The 25,103-nt window shown below is 47.8% G+C and overlaps 2 protein-coding genes across 2 annotated transcripts in view; one reads left to right on the top strand and one right to left on the bottom strand.

Moving 5' to 3' along the window:
- Nucleotides 1-15,702: 15,702 nt before the first annotated feature.
- pdp2 (putative pyruvate dehydrogenase phosphatase isoenzyme 2) lies at nucleotides 15,703-21,730 on the top strand. Its single transcript, XM_084453060.1, has 9 exons — nucleotides 15,703-15,756; nucleotides 16,018-16,337; nucleotides 16,516-16,734; nucleotides 17,322-17,441; nucleotides 17,555-17,841; nucleotides 17,981-18,086; nucleotides 18,935-19,171; nucleotides 19,364-19,663; nucleotides 20,125-21,730. The coding sequence occupies exons 2-9, from the start codon at nucleotides 16,269-16,271 to the stop codon at nucleotides 20,398-20,400; spliced, it is 1,614 nt and encodes a 537-aa protein (XP_084309186.1). The 5' UTR covers nucleotides 15,703-15,756; nucleotides 16,018-16,268; the 3' UTR covers nucleotides 20,401-21,730.
- Nucleotides 21,731-25,086: 3,356 nt separating this feature from the next.
- Nucleotides 25,087-25,103, bottom strand: part of LOC311321259 (cadherin-1) — a gene marked incomplete at both ends in the record, with an annotated part of 5,974 nt that continues 5,957 nt past the window's right edge. Inside the window, one exon of the mRNA XM_084453204.1 lies at nucleotides 25,087-25,097. Within this exon, the coding sequence (XP_084309330.1) occupies nucleotides 25,087-25,097 (11 nt within the window). The remainder of the gene's footprint in view (nucleotides 25,098-25,103) is intronic.

Genomic DNA, 25,103 nt, shown 5'->3' with positions numbered 1-25,103 from the left:
CCGGGAGTCCGTTTCTAAGAAGGGCCCGGCCGTGTGGCTACTGAGACGGGCCAGGGTGTCGTTACACTGAGAGAATCCCCTTCCTGCTCCCCAGAATGGCTGTTGAGTGAAGCGACAGGCCGGCAGCCTGTGGTAATAATCAAGGCTTTGGCTGCACAAGCAGTTGATCCCGAGGACCTCGAGTGCAGAGAGCTGCTTTTCTAGTGACCAAATGATGCCGAGAGACTCGCCAGTTTGCGTCATCTGACAAAAATAGCTGGTAGAGATTTTCCAAACGCTTGTTTGTACGTTTGTTACACTGTAATCCAAGTATTTCCGTTCTGTTACAAATGGCTGTATTCTAATGTTGTTCTACTGAGTATCTTGGCCAGTTGTTGAAAAAATAAACATTCTTAAGTGCTTCTTTTCTTTAACGCCGGCTCCTGTCTGTCTGTGATTGGATGAGAGGAAAAACACCACAGACCAATGTTGTGGATAAACTTTATTTTTCATATTTATTTTTTATTGTGCTCATGTATAGAAAAAAAGGCAAGGCAGATGGAGTATTATATGTACATTGATTAACCGAGTAACAAAAAGACGATCTGTAAACCATGCAGTCCCAGGATGAGGTCAGGTGTGTGATGTAGCAGCGATGCAGTCCCAGGATGAGAAGGTCAGAGGTCAGGTGTGTGATGTAGCAGTGATGCAGTCCCAGGATGAGAAGGTCAGGTGTGTGATGTAGCAGCGATGCAGTCCCAGGATGAGAAGGTCAGGTGTGTGATGTAGCAGTGATGCAGTCCCAGGATGAGAAGGTCAGAGGTCAGGTGTGTGATGTAGCAGCGATGCAGTCCCAGGATGAGAAGGTCAGAGGTCAGGTGTGTGATGTAGCAGTGATGCAGTCCATCTCGGCGGGAGAGCACAGGAAGTACACCTGAAGAACACAACACACTGTCCAGAGACCACCTGATGAGATGCATCACTATACCATACAATAGTTGTTTATAGATTAGGACTGAGATGTATTATCTGAGAGGGTGTTGGTTGGAACCCCGGCTCTTCAATGAGCTTTGAGTTGAAGACGAGAGCTCCACAGAGGGCAGTTTGGCCTGGCAGGATGGAAGGTTTTGTAGCCAAACCAAGCCCTCCTCTCCAGCCTACACCACCTGGCAGCCCCCCTCACCACCTGGCAGTCCTCCTTCAGTCTATACCACCGGACAGTCCTCCTTCAGTCTATACCACCTGGCACCTCTGTGACAAGCTGACTGCTTTGAAAACAGTCTTTAATTGTGGCCTGTTCCCCACCATCTTATTAACTATAGAAGTTTGTGCCTAAAGCCTAGTTTTCTCAATCCATGCTCAAAACATGCACGGCTGGTATACTTCCATCCACTCCTGTCTCTTCCTGGGCGCAGCACAACAGGAATGAGAAAGAGGGGGGAATGGGTGAATTAATTGGAGTGTGACGCCCTCTAGTGGTGAGAATTGTGAGTCTCATACTGAGAACCTAGGTCAAGTACACACACTGTACATTTGACTTGAGGTGCATTAGATTTATCTCTGAGTTTGAGGCCCAAGTATGAGAGAGCTAACCGTCTTTTATCCATATCTGGGCAACATAACGCATGAAAGAAACATGAGACAACTTTAAAGGTTATGTACATTTATACAGTTTCACAAATACAGTACGTCATTAACAGTAATGTCACATGACACACAGACATTCAGATATGGAGCAACATAGAACCATTTGGGGGAGTCGATCGCCTTGTTGAGAGGGGTCAGGGAATAATTTTTACAGCTCACTTATCTGGCCACCGGGTGATTACTGTTTTTTTGCTTCCCTCTGGAATATGTAGAGAGTGGGTCGTATGCCCACCTCCCTTGTTCTCTGTAAAGCGCATTGTGTTGCCTCTGGGTATGAAATGCGCTATACAAATAAAGCTTTGATGGAGCAAGCTCCTGGAGTATGTTTGTCTACCAGCTAAGAACATTTATAAAGCAATAAATTACATTTTCAGAGTAAGAGAAGCTAAAAGCATCATGGGAGAGACATGGCAAATACTGGTGTGTGTTTGCTATGGCCCAGGCCTAAAGCCGGAAGTGGGCTGGTGTATGTCTGTGTGTACGTGTGTGTGACAGGAAGTCCAGGCAGCTCACTGAGCACAGTCGTGGGATACAGTGGAGATAGGACCCAAACACAGGCAGAGAATGTTCAGAGACTTTATTCATGAATGAAATCAGTACAAGCACAAGACATAACAAGTAACCCCAAACTGAACAAACCAAATGTTGAGGCCAATGGGGGTAGATGGTGATGGTCTAGATGACACGTCTTCACACACCCTGGTCCAGCATACCAGAGTTTAGTTCATCAGCACTGTAGCCAGGGTCCTTCCTCAGCATGTCCACGTATGTTGTCTTTCGAGCACCACGTGTGTCTTCACCATGCTTGTGTTCCCAGAGGACAAGGTTTGAAGTGATGAGGTCAGGAGGGCGTTTCCTATGGCTGGCTATCCTCAGTCTCCGCTGACGTATCTTTGTGGTCAGGAGAGGTAGATCAATGTAGAGGTCAACTTTGTTCATGTGTTGCATCCACCAGACGTCCTTGACCTGAAGAGGTAGGCATAGACCATGTGGTTGGTAGGTGGGTGGTTGGGTAGATCGGTGTTGGTCGGTCTGTCATCGTGGGGTTATTTGTTATGTATTGTGTCTTGAACGTCTTGTTTCCGGCCAGGCTGTTAGCAGGATGTGACCTTGGATTTTTCCTGGTTCAGAGCCGGTAGCCCATGTTCAAAGATTGCAAGCTTTCTTTTGAACGCTTGAACAAAGGGGCAACTCGCTCTGACAAGCGGGTCTTGGACACAATCAGGTGACATGTGCTGACGGGACTCTTCACTGCGAGCCACCTCCTTCAGCCTGTCCGGCAGCAGCATCCCAGTGATGCGGGCTATCAGGATGGCTCGTCTCCACAGCCCACGGATGCGCCTCCGACGGAGAGTCGGATCCGGACATCGCCTCCAGTGGGGCTTGGGTGATCGTGAAACGTCCGCGTCAGATTGTCCCTTTACCAGCACACCACTAGACGCCATGGGGGTGGTGATCGCGAATGGTGGTCTAACAGATGGAGCTGTGATAGAAGGGACTGGGTCCGATGGACCTGTTACAGACGGGGCTGTGTCAGGTGTCCTCTTCATAAGAGAGTCCGAGGTAGAAGTGGTCGCTCCTTCACAGACTTCTTCCCACTCCTTACAAATGAGCCTCCGACGCAGAGAGAGCTCCGGACCTCGCCTCCAGTGGGGCTCGGGTGAACGTGGAGTGTCCGGCTCAGATTGTCCCTTTAGCGCCACCCCACTAGATGCCATGGGGGTGGATAAGGCGCTAGCGGGGCTGTCTCCTCTACTGGTCCTGGTCATGGAAAGTGGTGGACTGACAGATGGAGCTGTGTCAGATGGAGCTGTGTCAGGAGCCCTCTTAACCATAGAGTCCGAGGTGGAAATGGCCGCCCTTTGAAAGACTCCCTCCCACTTCTTGTGAAAGAGTCTCTGACGCAGAGAGAGCTCCAGATCTCGTCTCCAGTGGGCCGTGGGCGATCGTGGAACGTCCAGCCCAGATTGTCCCTTTACCAACACACCACTACACACCTTGTTCGTGGATAGGTGGCTAGTGGGGCTGTGTCCTCTACTGGTCCTGGTCATGGAGAGTGTTGGACTGACAGATGGACCTGTGACAGACAGGGCTGTGTCAGGTGTCCTCTTCATCAGAGAGTCCGAAGTGCAAGTGTCCGTCCCTTGACAGATGTCTTCCCACTTCTTACGAATGAGCCTCTGACACCGAGAGAGCTCCAGATTGCATCTCCAGTGGGGCTCGGGTGATCGTGGAACGTCCGGCTCAGATTGTCCCTTTAGCGCCACCCCACTAGATGCCATGGGGGTGGATAAGGCGCTAGCGGGGCTGTCTCCTCTACTGGTCCTGGTCATGGAAAGTGGTGGACTGACAGATGGAGCTGTGACAGATGGAGCTGTGTCAGGAGCCCTCTTAACCATAGAGTCCGAGGTGGAAATGGCCGCCCCTTGAAAGACTCCCTCCCACTTCTTGCGAAAGAGCCTCCGACGCAGAGAGAACTTGGAGGAGGACGGGGCTGTGTAAAATGAACCGGTGACAGACGGGGCTGTGTCAAATGAACCGGTGACAGACGAGGCCGTGTCAAATGAGCCGGTGACAGACGGGGCATAGGAGTCAGAACCTCGATCATCTTGTCCTGGACAGTCCCAATGGCTCGCATGTATCTTCGCATGCAGTCCCAATGGCTCGCATGCACGCATGCACCGGGCTGTCACACTGTCCAGCTGGCGATTTCTCCATTTAAATAATAGCCAAAGCGCGATCAGGATCACATAGAGCGCAATAAAGCAACAGAGGAGTTTCACATCAAGATCCAGGAACGGGGTCTGAAAGGGCGTCGCCTCAGGACCTTGGTTTGCAGGTCTACATGAAACTGGCACCCTCTCTCGGATTCTAAAAAGATCAATTATTCCACTAGCAAACATGTTGGCAAAGATAGATCTTTAGCAACATGTTCCTCTCATCGCAAACACCGCACTGAGGCTTGTCCACTTGTTACAGCAGGATATGTACCTTGCCGCTGTGACGTGTACACGTTACGCCGTAGTGCCCGTGATGTCACAGACCGGATATAATTCTATCCGGTCTGTGACATCACGGGCACTACGGCGTAACGTGTACACGTCACAGCGGCAACACTGACTTGACGGCTAGTCCAGGCGGCCAGCTAATTGAAATAAATGTATACTAGATTTAAATAGATTTAAGCTATTTTCTTTTTGCTTGAGACCCAACGATACCCCTTATACACCCCCACATTCAGAATTAAATAGGTGCGCTTAAAAGGCTGGTCGGAATCAGTCCGTTAAATCCAGTCGTTAATTGTCCACGTTTTCGATAGAGATGGATAGGCATATTGGCGAAATTAAATAAAGAGTAATCGCTCTCTATGAATCATTCATATTCAAGGGCGTGTTGTTATTTTGAAGACTACTCGTAGTAGGCTAGCAGTAGGATTTGAAAGGAGCCCAAGACAGAGGCGCGCTGCGCTCCTGACCCCCGAGTGCACAGCCCATGATCCCATGAGAGAGAGCGGTGTCGTGTGGCCGATTAAAGCCCCCCGGGTCCTGTTATTCTGTTCATAAAGTAGCCTACTTTGAGACACAACCTCAAAGTGCTGACAATACGGTTTGTCTTCTCGTTCCGTTAACATTAGGCCTACCTCAGTCCCTGAATAGCCGCGAACCCAACCAAAACATAGTTTTGATGAAGACCGTTTGGAGACCAGTGCTATGGATGTAGGAGCACCCTACTGTATACTATTGAAAATTACCCATTTCTCATTTATGTTGTAAATAACCCTTTGCGAGGACTATTTATTAAGTAGTTACTTCCTGCAAGCCTTTATTTTTCGTAGTGCTGTTTTTTGGTTTGTTCATATTATGAGACCTTTATTTTGGTAAACTAACCTTCTGTATTTGCTCCCTGTAACATTTTTGTTACCTGTAACCCATTAAGCACCTAGCTGGAACGGGAACAAGGTATTGTTTGTTGTGTGATTTGTTTCGATCTAACTGTTAAGAAGTATTTAATTCAATTGATGCATTTCTACCGCAATGGCATGCTGATGTTAGCTCCTGATGTTAGATGTAGTTGAAATGAATGGCTGTAACGCGACGGTAATGCGAGCTTTCTTATACACCAATTGATATGGTCTACCGTTTAAGTTTGTATGTTGTTAGAGCTCATTTTATTTCCATCATCTCTCCTGTAGCTCTTGTTTCTTGAGGAAACTGCAAGGAAGGCATTGTGTTCAATATAAGGACGGCTGAACAATAAAAGGCTTCTGGAAACATCAGTGCGCTTCACCGCATTATCTAGTAGGGTTCGCTACACTAAGAATGATTTCTGAAGTGTATTTCACTCAGAAAAGTATGGAACGTATGACTTGGAGAACACAATCCTGAGACATGCGGGCCTCACAGAAACCTCCTGTCTTATCTCAGTTTAGGACCACATTTAGGATGTTTGCTATTACAGAAACCTGTTTACAATAACAATGTGCCCAATAGCAATGTTTATCGTTGCTAAGCAACCAGCTGATAGTTATGGTGCATTCGTTTATAACTGGGAGGTGCAAATTGCGACTTAAGTTCATAAACAGATCTTGAATGTTGCTTTTTTGCAATGGATCAATCCGCTGTGTTCAGCTCAATCCGCTGGCTTCTTTTCACTGTTTAGTGACTGGATAATGTTTTCATTCTGTCCTTGGCTTGGGTGAGGGTTTCAGACTGTAGTAGGCTAGGGTTAGGGTTATAGGGTTAGGGCTAGGGTTAGGGTTATAGGGTGAGGGTTATAGGGTGAGGGTTAGGGTTATAGGGTTAGGGTGAGGGCTTGGGTGAGGGTTTCAGACTGTAGTAGGCTAGGGTTAGGGTTATAGGGTTATAGGGTTAGGGTTATAGGGTTATAGGGTTAGGGTTATAGGGCTAGGGTTATAGGGTTATAGGGTTAGGGTTATAGGGTTAGGGTTATAGGGTTATAGGGTTAGGGCTTGGGTGAGGGTTTCAGACTGAAGTAGGCTGAGCAACTACTCACACTCTCCTGCACCACCATGACCTTCACACCATGACCTTCACACCATGACCTTTACACCATGACCTGCACTCCAGAGAATCTCCATTACTTAACCTAACCAACTCTGTTGCCCCTTCTCCTCTCCTCTGCTGTGTGCTGACCCCTATTTACCTGTGTGTGGTGACCCCTACCTACCCATGTGTGTCGCTTACATCTCATCTCATCTAATGACTTTCTTCCCTCTCTCCCTTTCTGTCTCTCTCTCTCTCGCCACTTTCTCTCTCCATCTCTCTCTCTCCATCTCTCTCTCTCTCCTTGCTCTTTCTGTCCGTCTCCTCCTCCTCCGTTCTGTTCTCCCTCCCTCCCTTCATCTCTCCTCTCGCTCTCTCTGTCCATCACCTCTATCTCCTATCCGTTTGTCCTCTCTCCATCAATCAATCTCTCCTTGCTCTCTCTGTCTGTCACCTCCTCTTCCTCCTCCTCCTCCCCCCACCCCTCCTCTCCTCCTCCATGACCCTCCGTCTCTCTCCCTCCTCCCCCCACCCCTCCTCTCCTCCTCCATGACCCTCTGTCTCTCCCCCCCCCCCCACCCCTCCTCTCCTCCTCCATGACCCTCCGTCTCTCTCCCTCCTCCCCATCCCTCCTCTCCTCCTCCATGACCCTCCATCTCTCTCCTTCCCCCCCCCACCCCTCCTCTCCTCCTCCATGACCCTCCGTCTCTCTCCCTCCCCCCCAGGTCGCAGCCATCGTGTTGAGCTCAATCCTCAGGAAGGAGATCTGGCGCTCCTCCTCCTCCTCCTCCTCCGCCACCTACGTGCTCCTCTCCCCCCCCAGCACCCCCTTCTGCCCCCCCGCCACCCCCTTCTCCCCCCCTGCCACCCCCTTCTCCCGCCCCGCCACCCCCTTTTCCCCCCTTGCCACCCCCTTCTCCCCCCACTGGCAACGTTTAATGCAAACTTGAATGGAGGTCCCCCGCCTCCTTTTCTTCTTCTCCTGCTGCTTTTAATGCTGCTTCACATTATGATGTTTACTGTTAAGTAGTTGAGTGTGATTTGCATGGTCAGCTGGTGTGAACCAGAATAGTCTCAGGACTGTGTTCCATGTTCGTACCAGAAGGGCATCGTGTTTCTATGAATCCATTCCACAGGGGTCAGTAAATTGGCTGGCTTTGTGCATTTTACCTTCAATCATTTATTTTTGTATTGTATAGCCTAGCATGCTAGCTTCACTATGACGTTGGCATAACAGCTTCTGATGGCCACATAAAGAAGTGAACCTAGTTGTATTGCATTATAAATAAAAATGCATTTATTCCGGCCTTCCGGGAGTCCGTTTCTAAGAAGGGCCCGGCCGTGTGGCTACTGAGACGGGCCAGGGTGTCGTTACACTGAGAGAATCCCCTTCCTGCTCCCCAGAATGGCTGTTGAGTGAAGCGACAGGCCGGCAGCCTGTGGTAATAATCAAGGCTTTGGCTGCACAAGCAGTTGATCCCGAGGACCTCGAGTGCAGAGAGCTGCTTTTCTAGTGACCAAATGATGCCGAGAGACTCGCCAGTTTGCGTCATCTGACAAAAATAGCTGGTAGAGATTTTCCAAACGCTTGTTTGTACGTTTGTTACACTGTAATCCAAGTATTTCCGTTCTGTTACAAATGGCTGTATTCTAATGTTGTTCTACTGAGTATCTTGGCCAGTTGTTGAAAAAATAAACATTCTTAAGTGCTTCTTTTCTTTAACGCCGGCTCCTGTCTGTCTGTGATTGGATGAGAGGAAAAACACCACAGACCAATGTTGTGGATAAACTTTATTTTTCATATTTATTTTTTATTGTGCTCATGTATAGAAAAAAAGGCAAGGCAGATGGAGTATTATATGTACATTGATTAACCGAGTAACAAAAAGACGATCTGTAAACCATGCAGTCCCAGGATGAGGTCAGGTGTGTGATGTAGCAGCGATGCAGTCCCAGGATGAGAAGGTCAGAGGTCAGGTGTGTGATGTAGCAGTGATGCAGTCCCAGGATGAGAAGGTCAGGTGTGTGATGTAGCAGCGATGCAGTCCCAGGATGAGAAGGTCAGGTGTGTGATGTAGCAGTGATGCAGTCCCAGGATGAGAAGGTCAGAGGTCAGGTGTGTGATGTAGCAGCGATGCAGTCCCAGGATGAGAAGGTCAGAGGTCAGGTGTGTGATGTAGCAGTGATGCAGTCCATCTCGGCGGGAGAGCACAGGAAGTACACCTGAAGAACACAACACACTGTCCAGAGACCACCTGATGAGATGCATCACTATACCATACAATAGTTGTTTATAGATTAGGACTGAGATGTATTATCTGAGAGGGTGTTGGTTGGAACCCCGGCTCTTCAATGAGCTTTGAGTTGAAGACGAGAGCTCCACAGAGGGCAGTTTGGCCTGGCAGGATGGAAGGTTTTGTAGCCAAACCAAGCCCTCCTCTCCAGCCTACACCACCTGGCAGCCCCCCTCACCACCTGGCAGTCCTCCTTCAGTCTATACCACCGGACAGTCCTCCTTCAGTCTATACCACCTGGCACCTCTGTGACAAGCTGACTGCTTTGAAAACAGTCTTTAATTGTGGCCTGTTCCCCACCATCTTATTAACTATAGAAGTTTGTGCCTAAAGCCTAGTTTTCTCAATCCATGCTCAAAACATGCACGGCTGGTATACTTCCATCCACTCCTGTCTCTTCCTGGGCGCAGCACAACAGGAATGAGAAAGAGGGGGGAATGGGTGAATTAATTGGAGTGTGACGCCCTCTAGTGGTGAGAATTGTGAGTCTCATACTGAGAACCTAGGTCAAGTACACACACTGTACATTTGACTTGAGGTGCATTAGATTTATCTCTGAGTTTGAGGCCCAAGTATGAGAGAGCTAACCGTCTTTTATCCATATCTGGGCAACATAACGCATGAAAGAAACATGAGACAACTTTAAAGGTTATGTACATTTATACAGTTTCACAAATACAGTACGTCATTAACAGTAATGTCACATGACACACAGACATTCAGATATGGAGCAACATAGAACCATTTGGGGGAGTCGATCGCCTTGTTGAGAGGGGTCAGGGAATAATTTTTACAGCTCACTTATCTGGCCACCGGGTGATTACTGTTTTTTTGCTTCCCTCTGGAATATGTAGAGAGTGGGTCGTATGCCCACCTCCCTTGTTCTCTGTAAAGCGCATTGTGTTGCCTCTGGGTATGAAATGCGCTATACAAATAAAGCTTTGATGGAGCAAGCTCCTGGAGTATGTTTGTCTACCAGCTAAGAACATTTATAAAGCAATAAATTACATTTTCAGAGTAAGAGAAGCTAAAAGCATCATGGGAGAGACATGGCAAATACTGGTGTGTGTTTGCTATGGCCCAGGCCTAAAGCCGGAAGTGGGCTGGTGTATGTCTGTGTGTACGTGTGTGTGACAGGAAGTCCAGGCAGCTCACTGAGCACAGTCGTGGGATACAGTGGAGATAGGACCCAAACACAGGCAGAGAATGTTCAGAGACTTTATTCATGAATGAAATCAGTACAAGCACAAGACATAACAAGTAACCCCAAACTGAACAAACCAAATGTTGAGGCCAATGGGGGTAGATGGTGATGGTCTAGATGACACGTCTTCACACACCCTGGTCCAGCATACCAGAGTTTAGTTCATCAGCACTGTAGCCAGGGTCCTTCCTCAGCATGTCCACGTATGTTGTCTTTCGAGCACCACGTGTGTCTTCACCATGCTTGTGTTCCCAGAGGACAAGGTTTGAAGTGATGAGGTCAGGAGGGCGTTTCCTATGGCTGGCTATCCTCAGTCTCCGCTGACGTATCTTTGTGGTCAGGAGAGGTAGATCAATGTAGAGGTCAACTTTGTTCATGTGTTGCATCCACCAGACGTCCTTGACCTGAAGAGGTAGGCATAGACCATGTGGTTGGTAGGTGGGTGGTTGGGTAGATCGGTGTTGGTCGGTCTGTCATCGTGGGGTTATTTGTTATGTATTGTGTCTTGAACGTCTTGTTTCCGGCCAGGCTGTTAGCAGGATGTGACCTTGGATTTTTCCTGGTTCAGAGCCGGTAGCCCATGTTCAAAGATTGCAAGCTTTCTTTTGAACGCTTGAACAAAGGGGCAACTCGCTCTGACAAGCGGGTCTTGGACACAATCAGGTGACATGTGCTGACGGGACTCTTCACTGCGAGCCACCTCCTTCAGCCTGTCCGGCAGCAGCATCCCAGTGATGCGGGCTATCAGGATGGCTCGTCTCCACAGCCCACGGATGCGCCTCCGACGGAGAGTCGGATCCGGACATCGCCTCCAGTGGGGCTTGGGTGATCGTGAAACGTCCGCGTCAGATTGTCCCTTTACCAGCACACCACTAGACGCCATGGGGGTGGTGATCGCGAATGGTGGTCTAACAGATGGAGCTGTGATAGAAGGGACTGGGTCCGATGGACCTGTTACAGACGGGGCTGTGTCAGGTGTCCTCTTCATAAGAGAGTCCGAGGTAGAAGTGGTCGCTCCTTCACAGACTTCTTCCCACTCCTTACAAATGAGCCTCCGACGCAGAGAGAGCTCCGGACCTCGCCTCCAGTGGGGCTCGGGTGAACGTGGAGTGTCCGGCTCAGATTGTCCCTTTAGCGCCACCCCACTAGATGCCATGGGGGTGGATAAGGCGCTAGCGGGGCTGTCTCCTCTACTGGTCCTGGTCATGGAAAGTGGTGGACTGACAGATGGAGCTGTGTCAGATGGAGCTGTGTCAGGAGCCCTCTTAACCATAGAGTCCGAGGTGGAAATGGCCGCCCTTTGAAAGACTCCCTCCCACTTCTTGTGAAAGAGTCTCTGACGCAGAGAGAGCTCCAGATCTCGTCTCCAGTGGGCCGTGGGCGATCGTGGAACGTCCAGCCCAGATTGTCCCTTTACCAACACACCACTACACACCTTGTTCGTGGATAGGTGGCTAGTGGGGCTGTGTCCTCTACTGGTCCTGGTCATGGAGAGTGTTGGACTGACAGATGGACCTGTGACAGACAGGGCTGTGTCAGGTGTCCTCTTCATCAGAGAGTCCGAAGTGCAAGTGTCCGTCCCTTGACAGATGTCTTCCCACTTCTTACGAATGAGCCTCTGACACCGAGAGAGCTCCAGATTGCATCTCCAGTGGGGCTCGGGTGATCGTGGAACGTCCGGCTCAGATTGTCCCTTTAGCGCCACCCCACTAGATGCCATGGGGGTGGATAAGGCGCTAGCGGGGCTGTCTCCTCTACTGGTCCTGGTCATGGAAAGTGGTGGACTGACAGATGGAGCTGTGACAGATGGAGCTGTGTCAGGAGCCCTCTTAACCATAGAGTCCGAGGTGGAAATGGCCGCCCCTTGAAAGACTCCCTCCCACTTCTTGCGAAAGAGCCTCCGACGCAGAGAGAACTTGGAGGAGGACGGGGCTGTGTAAAATGAACCGGTGACAGACGGGGCTGTGTCAAATGAACCGGTGACAGACGAGGCCGTGTCAAATGAGCCGGTGACAGACGGGGCATAGGAGTCAGAACCTCGATCATCTTGTCCTGGACAGTCCCAATGGCTCGCATGTATCTTCGCATGCAGTCCCAATGGCTCGCATGCACGCATGCACCGGGCTGTCACACTGTCCAGCTGGCGATTTCTCCATTTAAATAATAGCCAAAGCGCGATCAGGATCACATAGAGCGCAATAAAGCAACAGAGGAGTTTCACATCAAGATCCAGGAACGGGGTCTGAAAGGGCGTCGCCTCAGGACCTTGGTTTGCAGGTCTACATGAAACTGGCACCCTCTCTCGGATTCTAAAAAGATCAATTATTCCACTAGCAAACATGTTGGCAAAGATAGATCTTTAGCAACATGTTCCTCTCATCGCAAACACCGCACTGAGGCTTGTCCACTTGTTACAGCAGGATATGTACCTTGCCGCTGTGACGTGTACACGTTACGCCGTAGTGCCCGTGATGTCACAGACCGGATATAATTCTATCCGGTCTGTGACATCACGGGCACTACGGCGTAACGTGTACACGTCACAGCGGCAACACTGACTTGACGGCTAGTCCAGGCGGCCAGCTAATTGAAATAAATGTATACTAGATTTAAATAGATTTAAGCTATTTTCTTTTTGCTTGAGACCCAACGATACCCCTTATACACCCCCACATTCAGAATTAAATAGGTGCGCTTAAAAGGCTGGTCGGAATCAGTCCGTTAAATCCAGTCGTTAATTGTCCACGTTTTCGATAGAGATGGATAGGCATATTGGCGAAATTAAATAAAGAGTAATCGCTCTCTATGAATCATTCATATTCAAGGGCGTGTTGTTATTTTGAAGACTACTCGTAGTAGGCTAGCAGTAGGATTTGAAAGGAGCCCAAGACAGAGGCGCGCTGCGCTCCTGACCCCCGAGTGCACAGCCCATGATCCCATGAGAGAGAGCGGTGTCGTGTGGCCGATTAAAGCCCCCCGGGTCCTGTTATTCTGTTCATAAAGTAGCCTACTTTGAGACACAACCTCAAAGTGCTGACAATACGGTTTGTCTTCTCGTTCCGTTAACATTAGGCCTACCTCAGTCCCTGAATAGCCGCGAACCCAACCAAAACATAGTTTTGATGAAGACCGTTTGGAGACCAGTGCTATGGATGTAGGAGCACCCTACTGTATACTATTGAAAATTACCCATTTCTCATTTATGTTGTAAATAACCCTTTGCGAGGACTATTTATTAAGTAGTTACTTCCTGCAAGCCTTTATTTTTCGTAGTGCTGTTTTTTGGTTTGTTCATATTATGAGACCTTTATTTTGGTAAACTAACCTTCTGTATTTGCTCCCTGTAACATTTTTGTTACCTGTAACCCATTAAGCACCTAGCTGGAACGGGAACAAGGTATTGTTTGTTGTGTGATTTGTTTCGATCTAACTGTTAAGAAGTATTTAATTCAATTGATGCATTTCTACCGCAATGGCATGCTGATGTTAGCTCCTGATGTTAGATGTAGTTGAAATGAATGGCTGTAACGCGACGGTAATGCGAGCTTTCTTATACACCAATTGATATGGTCTACCGTTTAAGTTTGTATGTTGTTAGAGCTCATTTTATTTCCATCATCTCTCCTGTAGCTCTTGTTTCTTGAGGAAACTGCAAGGAAGGCATTGTGTTCAATATAAGGACGGCTGAACAATAAAAGGCTTCTGGGAACATCAGTGCGCTTCACCGCATTATCTAGTAGGGTTCGCTACACTAAGAAGGATTTCTGAAGTGTATTTCACTCAGAAAAGTATGGAACGTATGACTTGGAGAACACAATCCTGAGACATGCGGGCCTCACAGAAACCTCCTGTCTTATCTCAGTTTAGGACCACATTTAGGATGTTTGCTATTACAGAAACCTGTTTACAATAACAATGTGCCCAATAGCAATGTTTATCGTTGCTAAGCAACCTCATACCAGCTGATAGTTATGGTGCATTCGTTTATAACTGGGAGGTGCAAATTGCGACTTAAGTTCATAAACAGATCTTGAATGTTGCTTTTTTGCAATGGATCTCCCTGCAGGTGCTGCAGCCAGGGGTGAGTTCAGCCCCGACCGACAACACGTTGCAAACTGGCTTGATATATCAGTCTGCTGATTGTGTAACACCTCTGACACACCCACCAAACGAAAGAAAACCAACACTGTTTTAGTCTAGGGCCTATTTGCTTTGTAGTTGTGGTTCCCGGTCTAAGCGGATAGTGATCCCTCTGTACAACCAGGCCAGGTCAAGCCTGGCTTATGTGCGTGGCTGGCATGTTCAGGACTCGTAGAACGGAAGCTAGTCATGCCACTGAAATAGCTGTGATTTGAAATGACATGAAATAATGTCTGATAAATTAAGATGGGTCTTGTCGCCTGGACACATCAGTTTCAATGCTTCCAATGCTAATCCAGCACAATAAGCGGGATAGCCAGTTAGCTCATGAGCTCACAACAACTAACAGCAGCTTCCATTACATTAATGGTAACCTAGTGGTCAATGGCTAAAGCAGTTACACTGATGATTCCTGTAACGTTAGCTATTTGCTGCAATTGGTTCAACTCCTGTTTCTGGACAAAGGTAAAAGATAAAAAGATTAGAGTGAAAGGATGAACGTGTGTAAGTTTGGGGTATAGTCCCATAAAGTCATCCCCACCGGAGCCTTGAACCCCTGTCTCTCAAGTGGGAGTCCTATGCTCGCACCACTACTCTACTTGTGCAGCAGAGATCAGTGGGTTGATTTTGGTGTCCTTCTTTATTTTGGTGTGCTGGGACTACAGCCTCTTGTGGGGCCAACAAAACCCCAACAGGGGATATCTGCAGAGCCACAGAGCAGGGTCTACAGCTCGATGTGACTAGTTTGCATGCGGATGGCGTGCCAGAATAATAGTAATGACGTTACGAGAGCGTGGAGAGTCTCTCAACTCGGCTCGACCACAATACCTAGAGAAAACTTTGAAACTTTGAACTTTCGAGTTCGCGGCTAACCCGCTGAGCTCGAAACAGAATTAATACCACCTACTAGCAAACAAAACATGTTCAGTCACAATTATACTGTTCAAACTAAGATGCCTGGATAAAAAAAATAGGTTTTAGTTTTTTTCAAAGATGGGGGGGGGGGGGGGTCAATAGGGCTTCACTTTAACGAGCAGTCAGTGAATGGAGTGACCCTATCCAGCTCTATTAATACATCCATGGTGTGTAGACCCCACATCGAGCTGTAGCCTAGACCCCGCTCTGCAGAGACACAGGTCAACATTCAACGGAGGGGAAACGGACAAACGCTATAGGTGCGCTGGCTTACAGCCACGCACAACACAGCCCTACCCATAAATCTACGATGCGATGCAGCAAGAACTTCTGAAATAGACCAATTCGTTTGGTTCGTCCATGTTGTATTGTAATTCGTCGAGGAGCCGGTGATGCGAGGCTAATGTTTCACACGTTTTGAGGAACATGTCGTTCAACCCGGAAACCATTGCAAAACGGTGCGCACCGTTTTCAGATTGAACTCTCCCCTGGCTATGTCGCTACATAGTTCTAGTAATTCCGACACCACATGACCGCGACCTCATGTTCTGACTCGGGTTTCGTCAGTGCTAAGGTACGTTATCCTTTTGTGGACGAATCGACGATAAATGGAGTATGAACAGCCTCCGTTGTCCACACTACGTCAGCTAGCTATAGTGTGATGTAGCTCTAGCTACTGTAACGTTACACCACTAGCATCACTAGCTAGCGTCAGCCTACATTAGGTTAAGCAGTATCTATCTAGCTAAACCCAGTCATTACTCAGTCTTGTCTCTTTGTGTGATCTATAGCCACATTTCCAGGCTACCAGTCAGCCTTTTTTTTTACTTCCTAGTGACTAACGTTAATGGATGGAAATCATACGGGCAGCCGGCTCATTCAACGTTAGCCTAGCCTCAGTACCGTTACCGACCTATGACTGTGGTCAGTATACTTGCATTGCTAACGTTAGCTAGCTAGGTAGCTATACACGGATAAAGTACCGAGCTCGCCATGATCACATTGGCTAACATGATGTCCATTCAGGAACTGTAAGTGTATGTGATTGAACGACAGTAGACAGTACCCGTCGCCCTCATCTGAGAGATGTCTGGGTACGTGTGTGCCCGCATCCTACACAGAGCCAGAAGCTGCACACTGACCCTCTCCGCACAGGTGGGTACCTGCCAACTACTCTCAAAGTAGGAGTCAAAGGCTGCATCTTTAAGTTACTTTGAGATTAAGAGACTTGAAACTAGTAAAGTAATGTACATGGTTAATTACAATAAACCATTCTGCACTCCAATAAACCACTGATACATCTGATACATTTCCTCCTCTCCAATGTGATCAGTATCCTCTCCGCCTGCCGTATGCCACCCTCTCCTCATGGTGGCGTACGGGCCCACGGGCCTGTGTCTCATCCTGGGCCTGTTCTGATCCAGGCAGTCTAGGCTCTGACCCTGTGTTTCTAGCTGGCTCTCAGGCCAGGAGGTTTCTCTCCACCAGACACGATCTGGACTTCCAGCTTAACCAGGTCCAGATCAACAGCATCTTGCGAGCCAATGAGCAGGTATCACATCCTAACACAGCATGTCATGACTTGAAACACCATAGATAGAGCAACATCAGCCTCGGCATGATTATTCATGTTTTGGTGCAGTTCCAAGACAAGTAATCTTTTATAGACGACAACAGAACTTGTAGCAACTTGAGTTAAAGTCGCACTGAAACGGACGTTTGAGATCATCTAACTTCCGTAGTTTGATGTATTTCCTACGCAAACAAGCTATGAGGGTGGGACATATGTTTAGAGGAATTTGATTGGAACATTGACAAGTGGACGGGTTTTAAGAACTTTAGACAGATTCGATAGAAGGATAGCGTTGATTGACGGGTGGATGTCGTGAGATTATTGGCCTAAAATCTAAGGTACCTGTTTTCGTCATTGCACGTGACCTACCGTTTTCCAGGAAGTAAGAAATGATATACTTTGATATAAGATTACAACAAAAGTAGAATTTTGATTTTTTTTGGGGCATACATCGTTGAATAGGTGAACACTATGACCAATTATGTGAACCAAAATGGGACAGAATGCTTTTTTCATTTCGGTGCGACTTTAAGGTTAAAGTCATTGTTTACCTGACTGCTACCTAGGCTGTGAGTGTGCCTGAGTTCGATGGGAGGGGCCTCAGTGCTGTGAGGAAGTTTGAGAGCAACCAGCTACCAGCCAACACACCCAACGAGGACCGCCGTAGTGCAGCCACCTGCCTACAGGTGGGTGTCTACTCCTGTCCCCCCCCCTCTCCCCACACACAACCCTCTTAATCTCCATGTCTCCCCCATGCCAGACCAAGTTTATATTGTTGAGTCTGTGTCTTCCCATGCAGACTAAAGGCATGTTGTTTGGGGTGTTTGACGGTCACGGTGGCTGGGCCTGCGCCCAGGCGGTCAGCGAGCGGCTGCTGTACTACATGGCTGTGGCCATGATGCCCCAGCGCAGCCTGGAGGAGCTGGAGAGGTGTATGGAGCAGGGCCGGCCCCTGGCTCCTATCCTGCAGTGGTACAAACACCACAGCGACTACAACTACCGCGAGTGTGCCTCGCTCTACATCGAGCACCTCCGGGTCTTCTGGCAGGAGCTGCTGGACAGCGAGGAGCACGGAGACGGGCTGAGGTGTGTTTGTCCGTCTCCACGGTCAGACGAGTATGGTGTCTCTGTCAGCTGTGGGCCTTGTTTCATGCTAAAGAGAGAAATGAAAGTCCCGCTTATCTTTTGTCTCCTGTCATAATCCATCCATGTCCACCCTCTCCAGCCCTCCTGACGCAATGGACTATGCCTTCAAGCGTCTGGACACGGACATCTCCCTGGAGGCCCAGATCCCGCTCCCCAGTGACCTGATGAGAAGCACGGCAATCCAGGTAACCCACAGGCTATGTCTGGGATGCAGAGGGTTGATATCACAGTCTGGTGGGATGCAGAGGGTTCATATCACAGTCTGGTGGGATGCAGAGGGTTCATATCACAGTCTGGTGGGATGCAGAGGGTTCATTTCACAGTCTGGTGGGATGCAGAGGGTTCATATCACAGTCTGGTGGGATGCAGAGGGTTCATTTCACAGTCTGGTGGGATGCAGAGGGTTCATTTCACAGTCTGGTGGGATGCAGAGGGTTCATATCACAGTCTGGTGGGATGCAGAGGGTTCATTTCACAGTCTGGTGGGATGCAGAGGGTTCATTTCACAGTCTGGTGGGATGCAGAGGGTTCATTTCACAGTCTGGTGGGATGCAGAGGGTTCCTATCACAATCTGGGGCGGCTGGGGCTCAGGAGGTAGAGCGGGTCGTCCAATGATCGTAGGATCGGCGGTTTGAATCCTGGCTCCTCCTGATGACATGTTGGAAGTGTCCTTGGGCAAGACACTGAACCCTGAATTGCTCCCAATGAGCAGGCTGGCGCCTTGCATGGCAGCTACCACCATTGGTGTGTGAATGTGTGTGTGAATGAGAGGCTTTCATTGTAAAGCGCAGTGGGTAAAGGCGCTATATAAGTGCAGTCAGTGCAGAAAATTATCTTTTTGGCTCACGGTGAGTCACCTGCCAAGGGGACTGTAGATGAAAAAATCTACCGGCCGAGTATATATTTTTTCCAGATCGCCTTCCAAAATCTAGTCGCCAATTGGAAATTTTACCTGCATTTGGCCGGTGGCAGGTGTTCATTTTCAGCCCTGAGTGCAGTCCATTTACAATCCGCTGTGCTTCTCCCACGCAGGTAGCGTTTGCAGGCTGCACTGCCTGTGTGGCCCATGTGGGCCCCGAGGGCCTCCATGTGGCCAACGCAGGGGACTGCCGCGCGGTGCTGGGGGTGCAGGAGGAGGACGGGTCCTGGAGCGCCCTGCCTCTCTCCTGGGACCACAACTCCCAGAACCAGGCGGAGATGGAGCGGATCCGGGCCCAGCACCCTCCCTCAGAGAGGGACACGGTGGTCACGGAGGACAGGCTGTTGGGGGTAAGACTCCAGAGCCAGGTACAGAGGGAGGCTTGACCAGTGACCCCCCTCTCCTACACACACACACACACACACACACACACACACACTTCTGCTCTTTTACACTCTCCTTTGTTGAGCTTTGAGGTTTCCGTGGCGTAGTTGACCCCGTGTGTGGAGCTGAGCGGTCCGGTCGTCTCTGTCTCTCCGTAGGTCCTGATGCCCCTGCGTTCTTTCGGTGATGTCAGGTTCAAATGGAGTCGTGAGCTCCAGCAGAGTGTTCTGGAAAGCCTGGAGTCTGGAGTGGACCTGGACTCTCTGAACCTCTACCAGTACACACCACCCAACTACCTGACCCCACCCTACTTGGACGTGGCGCCCGAACTGGCCTATCACAAGCTGCGGCCACAGGATCGTTTCCTGATCCTGGCCTCTGACGGGCTGTGGGACGAGCTGGGCAGCGAGGAGGCTGTGCGCCTGGTCGGGGAGCATCTCAGTGGGATTCACCTACAGGCAAGTAGGGCTGGGAATCGATTCGAATTTCAAGAATCGATTCAATTCCGATTCACAAGGTTCAGAATCGATTATCACGATTCGATTCGATATCGATTCGGTTAGTGTTACTAAAACCTTTTTTTTTTTTAGCTGTAACCTTAATTACATGACTGCCAAGTTATGCAACACATCAATACTAGGGCTGGGTATTGATACTGATTTCCAAAAATGAATGAATGAATGAATCATTGAATGAATTAATGAACTATTCATTCCTTAATTTATTCATTCATTCATTAAATAAAAGATCGGTTTTGGGATTGATTCAGAATCGCTTTATCGATTTTTTTAACCCAGCCCTAGGCAGGTGTGTGTGAGGTGTGTGTGAGGTGGCTCGACCGCTAGTTGTGTGAACTTTAGTGTGTATAAATCCAGCTGTACCTCCCTCCCGCGGCCCCGCCCCTCCCTCCTCCCCCCAGGCCCCAGTGACGGCCAGTGAGAGGCAGCTGAACCTGGGCCAGATGCACGAGCTCCTGCTGAGGCGCCGCGCCCGCGCCACGCCCACCATGGACTCCAACGCGGCCACACATCTCATCAGACACGCCCTCGGTACAGGGGAGTACGGAGAGCTGTGCCAGGAGAGGCTAGCCTCCATGCTGGCGCTGCCGGAGGACCTGGCACGCATGTACCGAGATGACATCACTGCCACCGTGGTGTACCTGAACTCTGACCTGGCCAAACCTCACTACGGCTAGCGGAGATGGACACACACGCACGCTTGATTACAACAGAGAAGGACCCCACTGTCTCTTGAATCAACCTGTTACATGTACAGTACATTTTCACGTGACTGAAAAGGGCACTGATTAGCTTAATATTTCCCTGAGCCAAGGTGAATTATCTTATGCTGCTGGTCTGTGTATCTGGTGATTTACAGTGTGACAGATACTTATGATACACAGAGAAGAATGGTACAGTTCATGTCGTCTTGCCATTGAGCTGGAAAACTTGTATTTTTGTTATAAAACTCCCTATAAAAGTCCCAACTTAAAGGAGTAGTAAAGGGAAAATGCATGTTTAGCCCTGTTTTAAGGTTACTTATGATCATATACAATGGTTCAGATCAAAACGTTGACAAAGCTAGCATTTTCAAGAAAGTTGATAATTGCTCTACCACCGTTTTGGTCATACAATGGATGTGGGTGGGCACCTTGAAAAATCATTCAAAAACATGTTAAACACTCGATTTCAAAGACAAGAAACTCACCTAGGTGTTAGTTGGCGTTCTGACATATAATTCGCCATAAAGTAAGATTCTAGTTCATCTGGAAAGGCTTTTTAAAAATATTTAGCTTAGAACTATTTAGTCGCAGCACATCTGTAAACTTACACAAACTAGGTAGCCTAGCAACATAAACAATAACAATAGCTACCGTAAGTAGTTCCGCTTCCTGAATCCCCTCTGCGGATTGATCAACACATCTACAACGGTCGCTTCAATACAAGTCAATGGATTTCATAAAATGATCAATAAAACCCTACATGATTCATACTTTGCGGCGAATTTGATGTCAGAACACCAACGGACACCAATTACACCCTCTGTGAGCTTCTTGTCTTTGAAATCAAGAGTTTAACATGTTTTTGAATGATTTTTCAAGATGCCCATCCACATCCATTGTATGACCAAAACAGTGGAAGAGCAATTATCAACTTATGCTAGTAAGTTGTAAAAATTAAAAGTAAAAATGCTAGTTTTGTCAACGTTTTGATCTGAACCGTTGTATATGATCATAAGTAACCTTAAAACGGGGCTAAACATGCATTTTCCCTTTACTACTCCTTTAATGCACAGCCTCACTTTCTACTTTTCTAGTTTTAGAATATATTTTCTAAAAAATAAATCAAGCTTCAATGTTTGGAGAAAAATAGCGTTGGACAATCTGTGGATAAGCACATTTATATACAATGAGATGCATCATGAAGAAAGATCAATCTAGCCTTTGTTGTCTGTGACTTCATATCCTTGTAACTGGCCCAGTTATTTATTGTAAGGGGTTTGTGGTTGTTGACTACTTGTGATGTCATCACCCACATACTGTGTTCGGTCCCTTCATGTTTTTCAATGTCTGTTGACTTGAGGCCAAAAAATAAAGATGTGTGTTGGTTTATATGTATGTATTCTTATCTCTAGTAGTAATAATAGCAACTGCTACAACAACAATAATAATAAGCATATTAATACAACTTTTCAAAATGAAATACTATTATTGTTAAGGATTATTAGTCAAATTTTCTTAATTGATGTGACTTCATAGATCCTGCTGACTGCTATTGTTTTTCCCATGTAGTCGAGCTGAGTCCCAGGAACCAGTCCTACCCACCAGTGTTGTGTAAACACAAGCAAGCTGGCCCTCATGTGGGCCGTGGCAGAGCTAACGCTGGCTCATAGAGAAATAGAACAGACCACAAAGGCAAAATTCATGAGTGTGTGAGATGGAAATAAGTGACACCAGTAAACACACCCTTGCTTGTCAGTCAGTGGCTTGAGGTCACCTCAGCGTATGGACCAGGAGAGGAACCAGGACCAGGAGAGGAACCAGCAGTCAACACAGCCTCTGTATCGCAGCAGAGAAGAGGACTACAGTTCTACTGTTCTATACTGAACCATCAGGACAAAGGGGAGTGGGGAACAACAGTATTTCTACCAGGAACTATGCACCCACGTTTCACGTTTTTTGAGACTAAAGTGCATTTTAACAACATACGACCAGAGAGAGGAACCACTGGAGTGAGTCGAAGGTTCTTAGAAGAGTCCAAGCTTGTTTGGGGAGAGAGAGAAAAAGAGAGAGAGAGAGAGAGAGAGAGAGTGGAGCCTGGGAGGTAGAGTGAGAGGTTTTCGTGGCTGGACTGTCTGTCCTCTGTAGGAAGTGATGTCGTGGAGAGTGGGGCTCATCTTCCTGCTCTGCCAAGTAAGTTTGTGGAACCTCATACACTTAAGTCTGTAAGGAATCAAAGGAATCGTTAGAAGAGTGTACAGTATGTCTGATTGAAACTGAATCTGGTTGTTTGGGTCAATGGGCTGTTAATAGGGCTGGGTATCGAGTCGAATTTCAAGAATCGATTCGATTCCGATTCACAAGGTTCAGAATCGATTATCATGATTCGATTCGATTCAATATCGATTCGGTTAGTGTTACTAAAAACTTTTTTTTTTTGCTGGAACCTTAATTACATGACTGCCAAGTTATGCAACACATCAATACTAGGGCTGGGTATCGATACTGATTTCCAAAAATTAATGAATGAATGAATCATTGAATGAATGAATGAACTATTCATTTCTCCATTTATTCATTCATTCATTAAATAAATGATCGATTTTGGGATTCATGAATGGATTCTGAATCATTTGATTCAGAATCGATGAATCGATTTTTTAAACCCAGCCCTAGCTGTTAATCTCAGCAATGCTGTTAAGTGATTGTACATCCCTGATATGATATTGATGGATCAAATAACATGTAACTGTTACCATGTGTCCTCAGTGCTGGCTTGCCTTTGTGCTGTCAGAGACCTCATCTTGCTGTTTTGAAAACAACACCAATGACTTTGGAGGACTTACAACAAGGAACAGGCCAATCATTCAGTTAATGGTGAAATATTTATCCTAATCACAAAATAGTGTGCAGTAATTTCTGCAAATTATTCATATTGATTGTAAGCTGCTCTGAAATAGAGCAATTCTAAGATATTCTTGACCTTTCAACTCCTAACCACAACAATCAGAATATCACCATCATGGAGCGTCCACAGCCCTCTAAAGGCTTGCGTCGGATGAAGAGGGACTGGGTCATTCCAGCAATCAGTTTCCCAGAGAACGAGAGGGGCCCATATCCCAAAGTCCTGGTCCAGGTACTGAACTCTGAATGGCCAGACCGTTGTGTTTTGTAAAGCTCTTCTTGGCAGCTCATGCCCAGCGCGGGTGCTCTGTGTTGATGTGTTTCAGATTAAGTCGAGCAAAGACAATAAGGTGTCGGTCACGTACCGGATCTCTGGGCCAGGAGCTGACCAACCTCCAGAAGGCTTATTCACGGTTGACAAGCGTTCAGGCATGATGTTTGTGACCAAGTCACTGGACAGAGAGAAGCAAGCTGAGTACAAGGTGAGCTAACTTGTCATTCTGTACATTCATCTCATACTGTTTACCCTTTACAACTGAAGTAATCGATGATGTCCTGAGCTGTGTTCGGAATCGCTCCCTATTCACTATATAGTGCACTATATAGGGCGTCAGCCATTTTGTTTGTAGTGTCCGAATCCTCCACGGAATTTTTTTTCCCTATATAGTCCACTATTTATTACCCACAATTTACCTTGATTTCCAGGGAACAGCGCATGTACCCTACATTTTCTCCGTTCCCTAGGTAGTTCACTACATGGTGAACCCTATATAGGGAATAGGGAGTGAGGGAACGAGGGAGCGATTCCGAACACAGCTCTGGTGTCTTTGGGCAGAGTGTGCAGTGTGGTGACCGGTATATTGTGTCTCTCAGCTGTGGGCCCACGCTCTGGCTGCGGGTACGAAAGCTGAAGAACCCATGGAGCTCATTATTAGGGTCGTCGACCAGAACGACAACAGACCTGAGTTCACTCACAACCCCTTCCATGGCAGAGTGAGCGAGAGCACAGATGTTGGTGAGATCCAGTCCTCCAGACTCATGGAAGGTCATACCCATAGCCCCCCCCCCCATAAAGAATGAATCATTTTGCCTCAGAGAGCTTTATTTAAAACTGTATTGAGCCAAGAAACCGAGCTTGTAAAAATAAACCTGTAAGAACTGATTTCCTAAACCTGTAAGAACTGATTTCCTAAACCTGTAAGAACTGTAGATGTCTCAGAATTGTAATCTAGACAACATACTAACATACTCCTGTAGTATCAGTACTACGATCAAAGGTTGCCATGAACAAATGGGGTTGAAAGACTGGACCAACCACCTGTGAATGTGGAGAAGCAGACCACACCATGGAGCACTGCCTCATCTGCCCTCTACTACCCCACCCCTCTACTACCCCACCCCTGTAGCTAGAAATACCTTGCAGAGTTCAACACACGCAAAGACCTGTGTCAAGAAATGGGAGACTGTCGTATAACATCGCTTTGAAGAAACGAAAAGAAGAAGAAGAAGTACTTTAACAGTTTTGTTCTTCCTCAGACCAGTCGTTCCTGAGGATCACAGCAGTGGACCGGGATGACCCCGAGACGGAGAACAGCGTGGTGAGGTATCACATACGAGGTCAGACTCCAGGACTGCCCAGTCCAGACATGTTCTCTATAAACCCAGTGAGCGGAGTGATCAGTGTGGGGTCAGCTGGACTGGACAGGGAGGTATGGCACTAAACACTCCTCCCATTCCCCTCTCCACAACCATCTCACCTCATCCACCATCTTCCA

Source organism: Borostomias antarcticus, assembly GCF_949987555.1.
Source record: "Borostomias antarcticus genome assembly, chromosome: 18".
Taxonomy (NCBI): domain Eukaryota; kingdom Metazoa; phylum Chordata; class Actinopteri; order Stomiiformes; family Stomiidae; genus Borostomias; species Borostomias antarcticus.
This window is presented reverse-complemented; position numbering and strand designations above follow the sequence as displayed.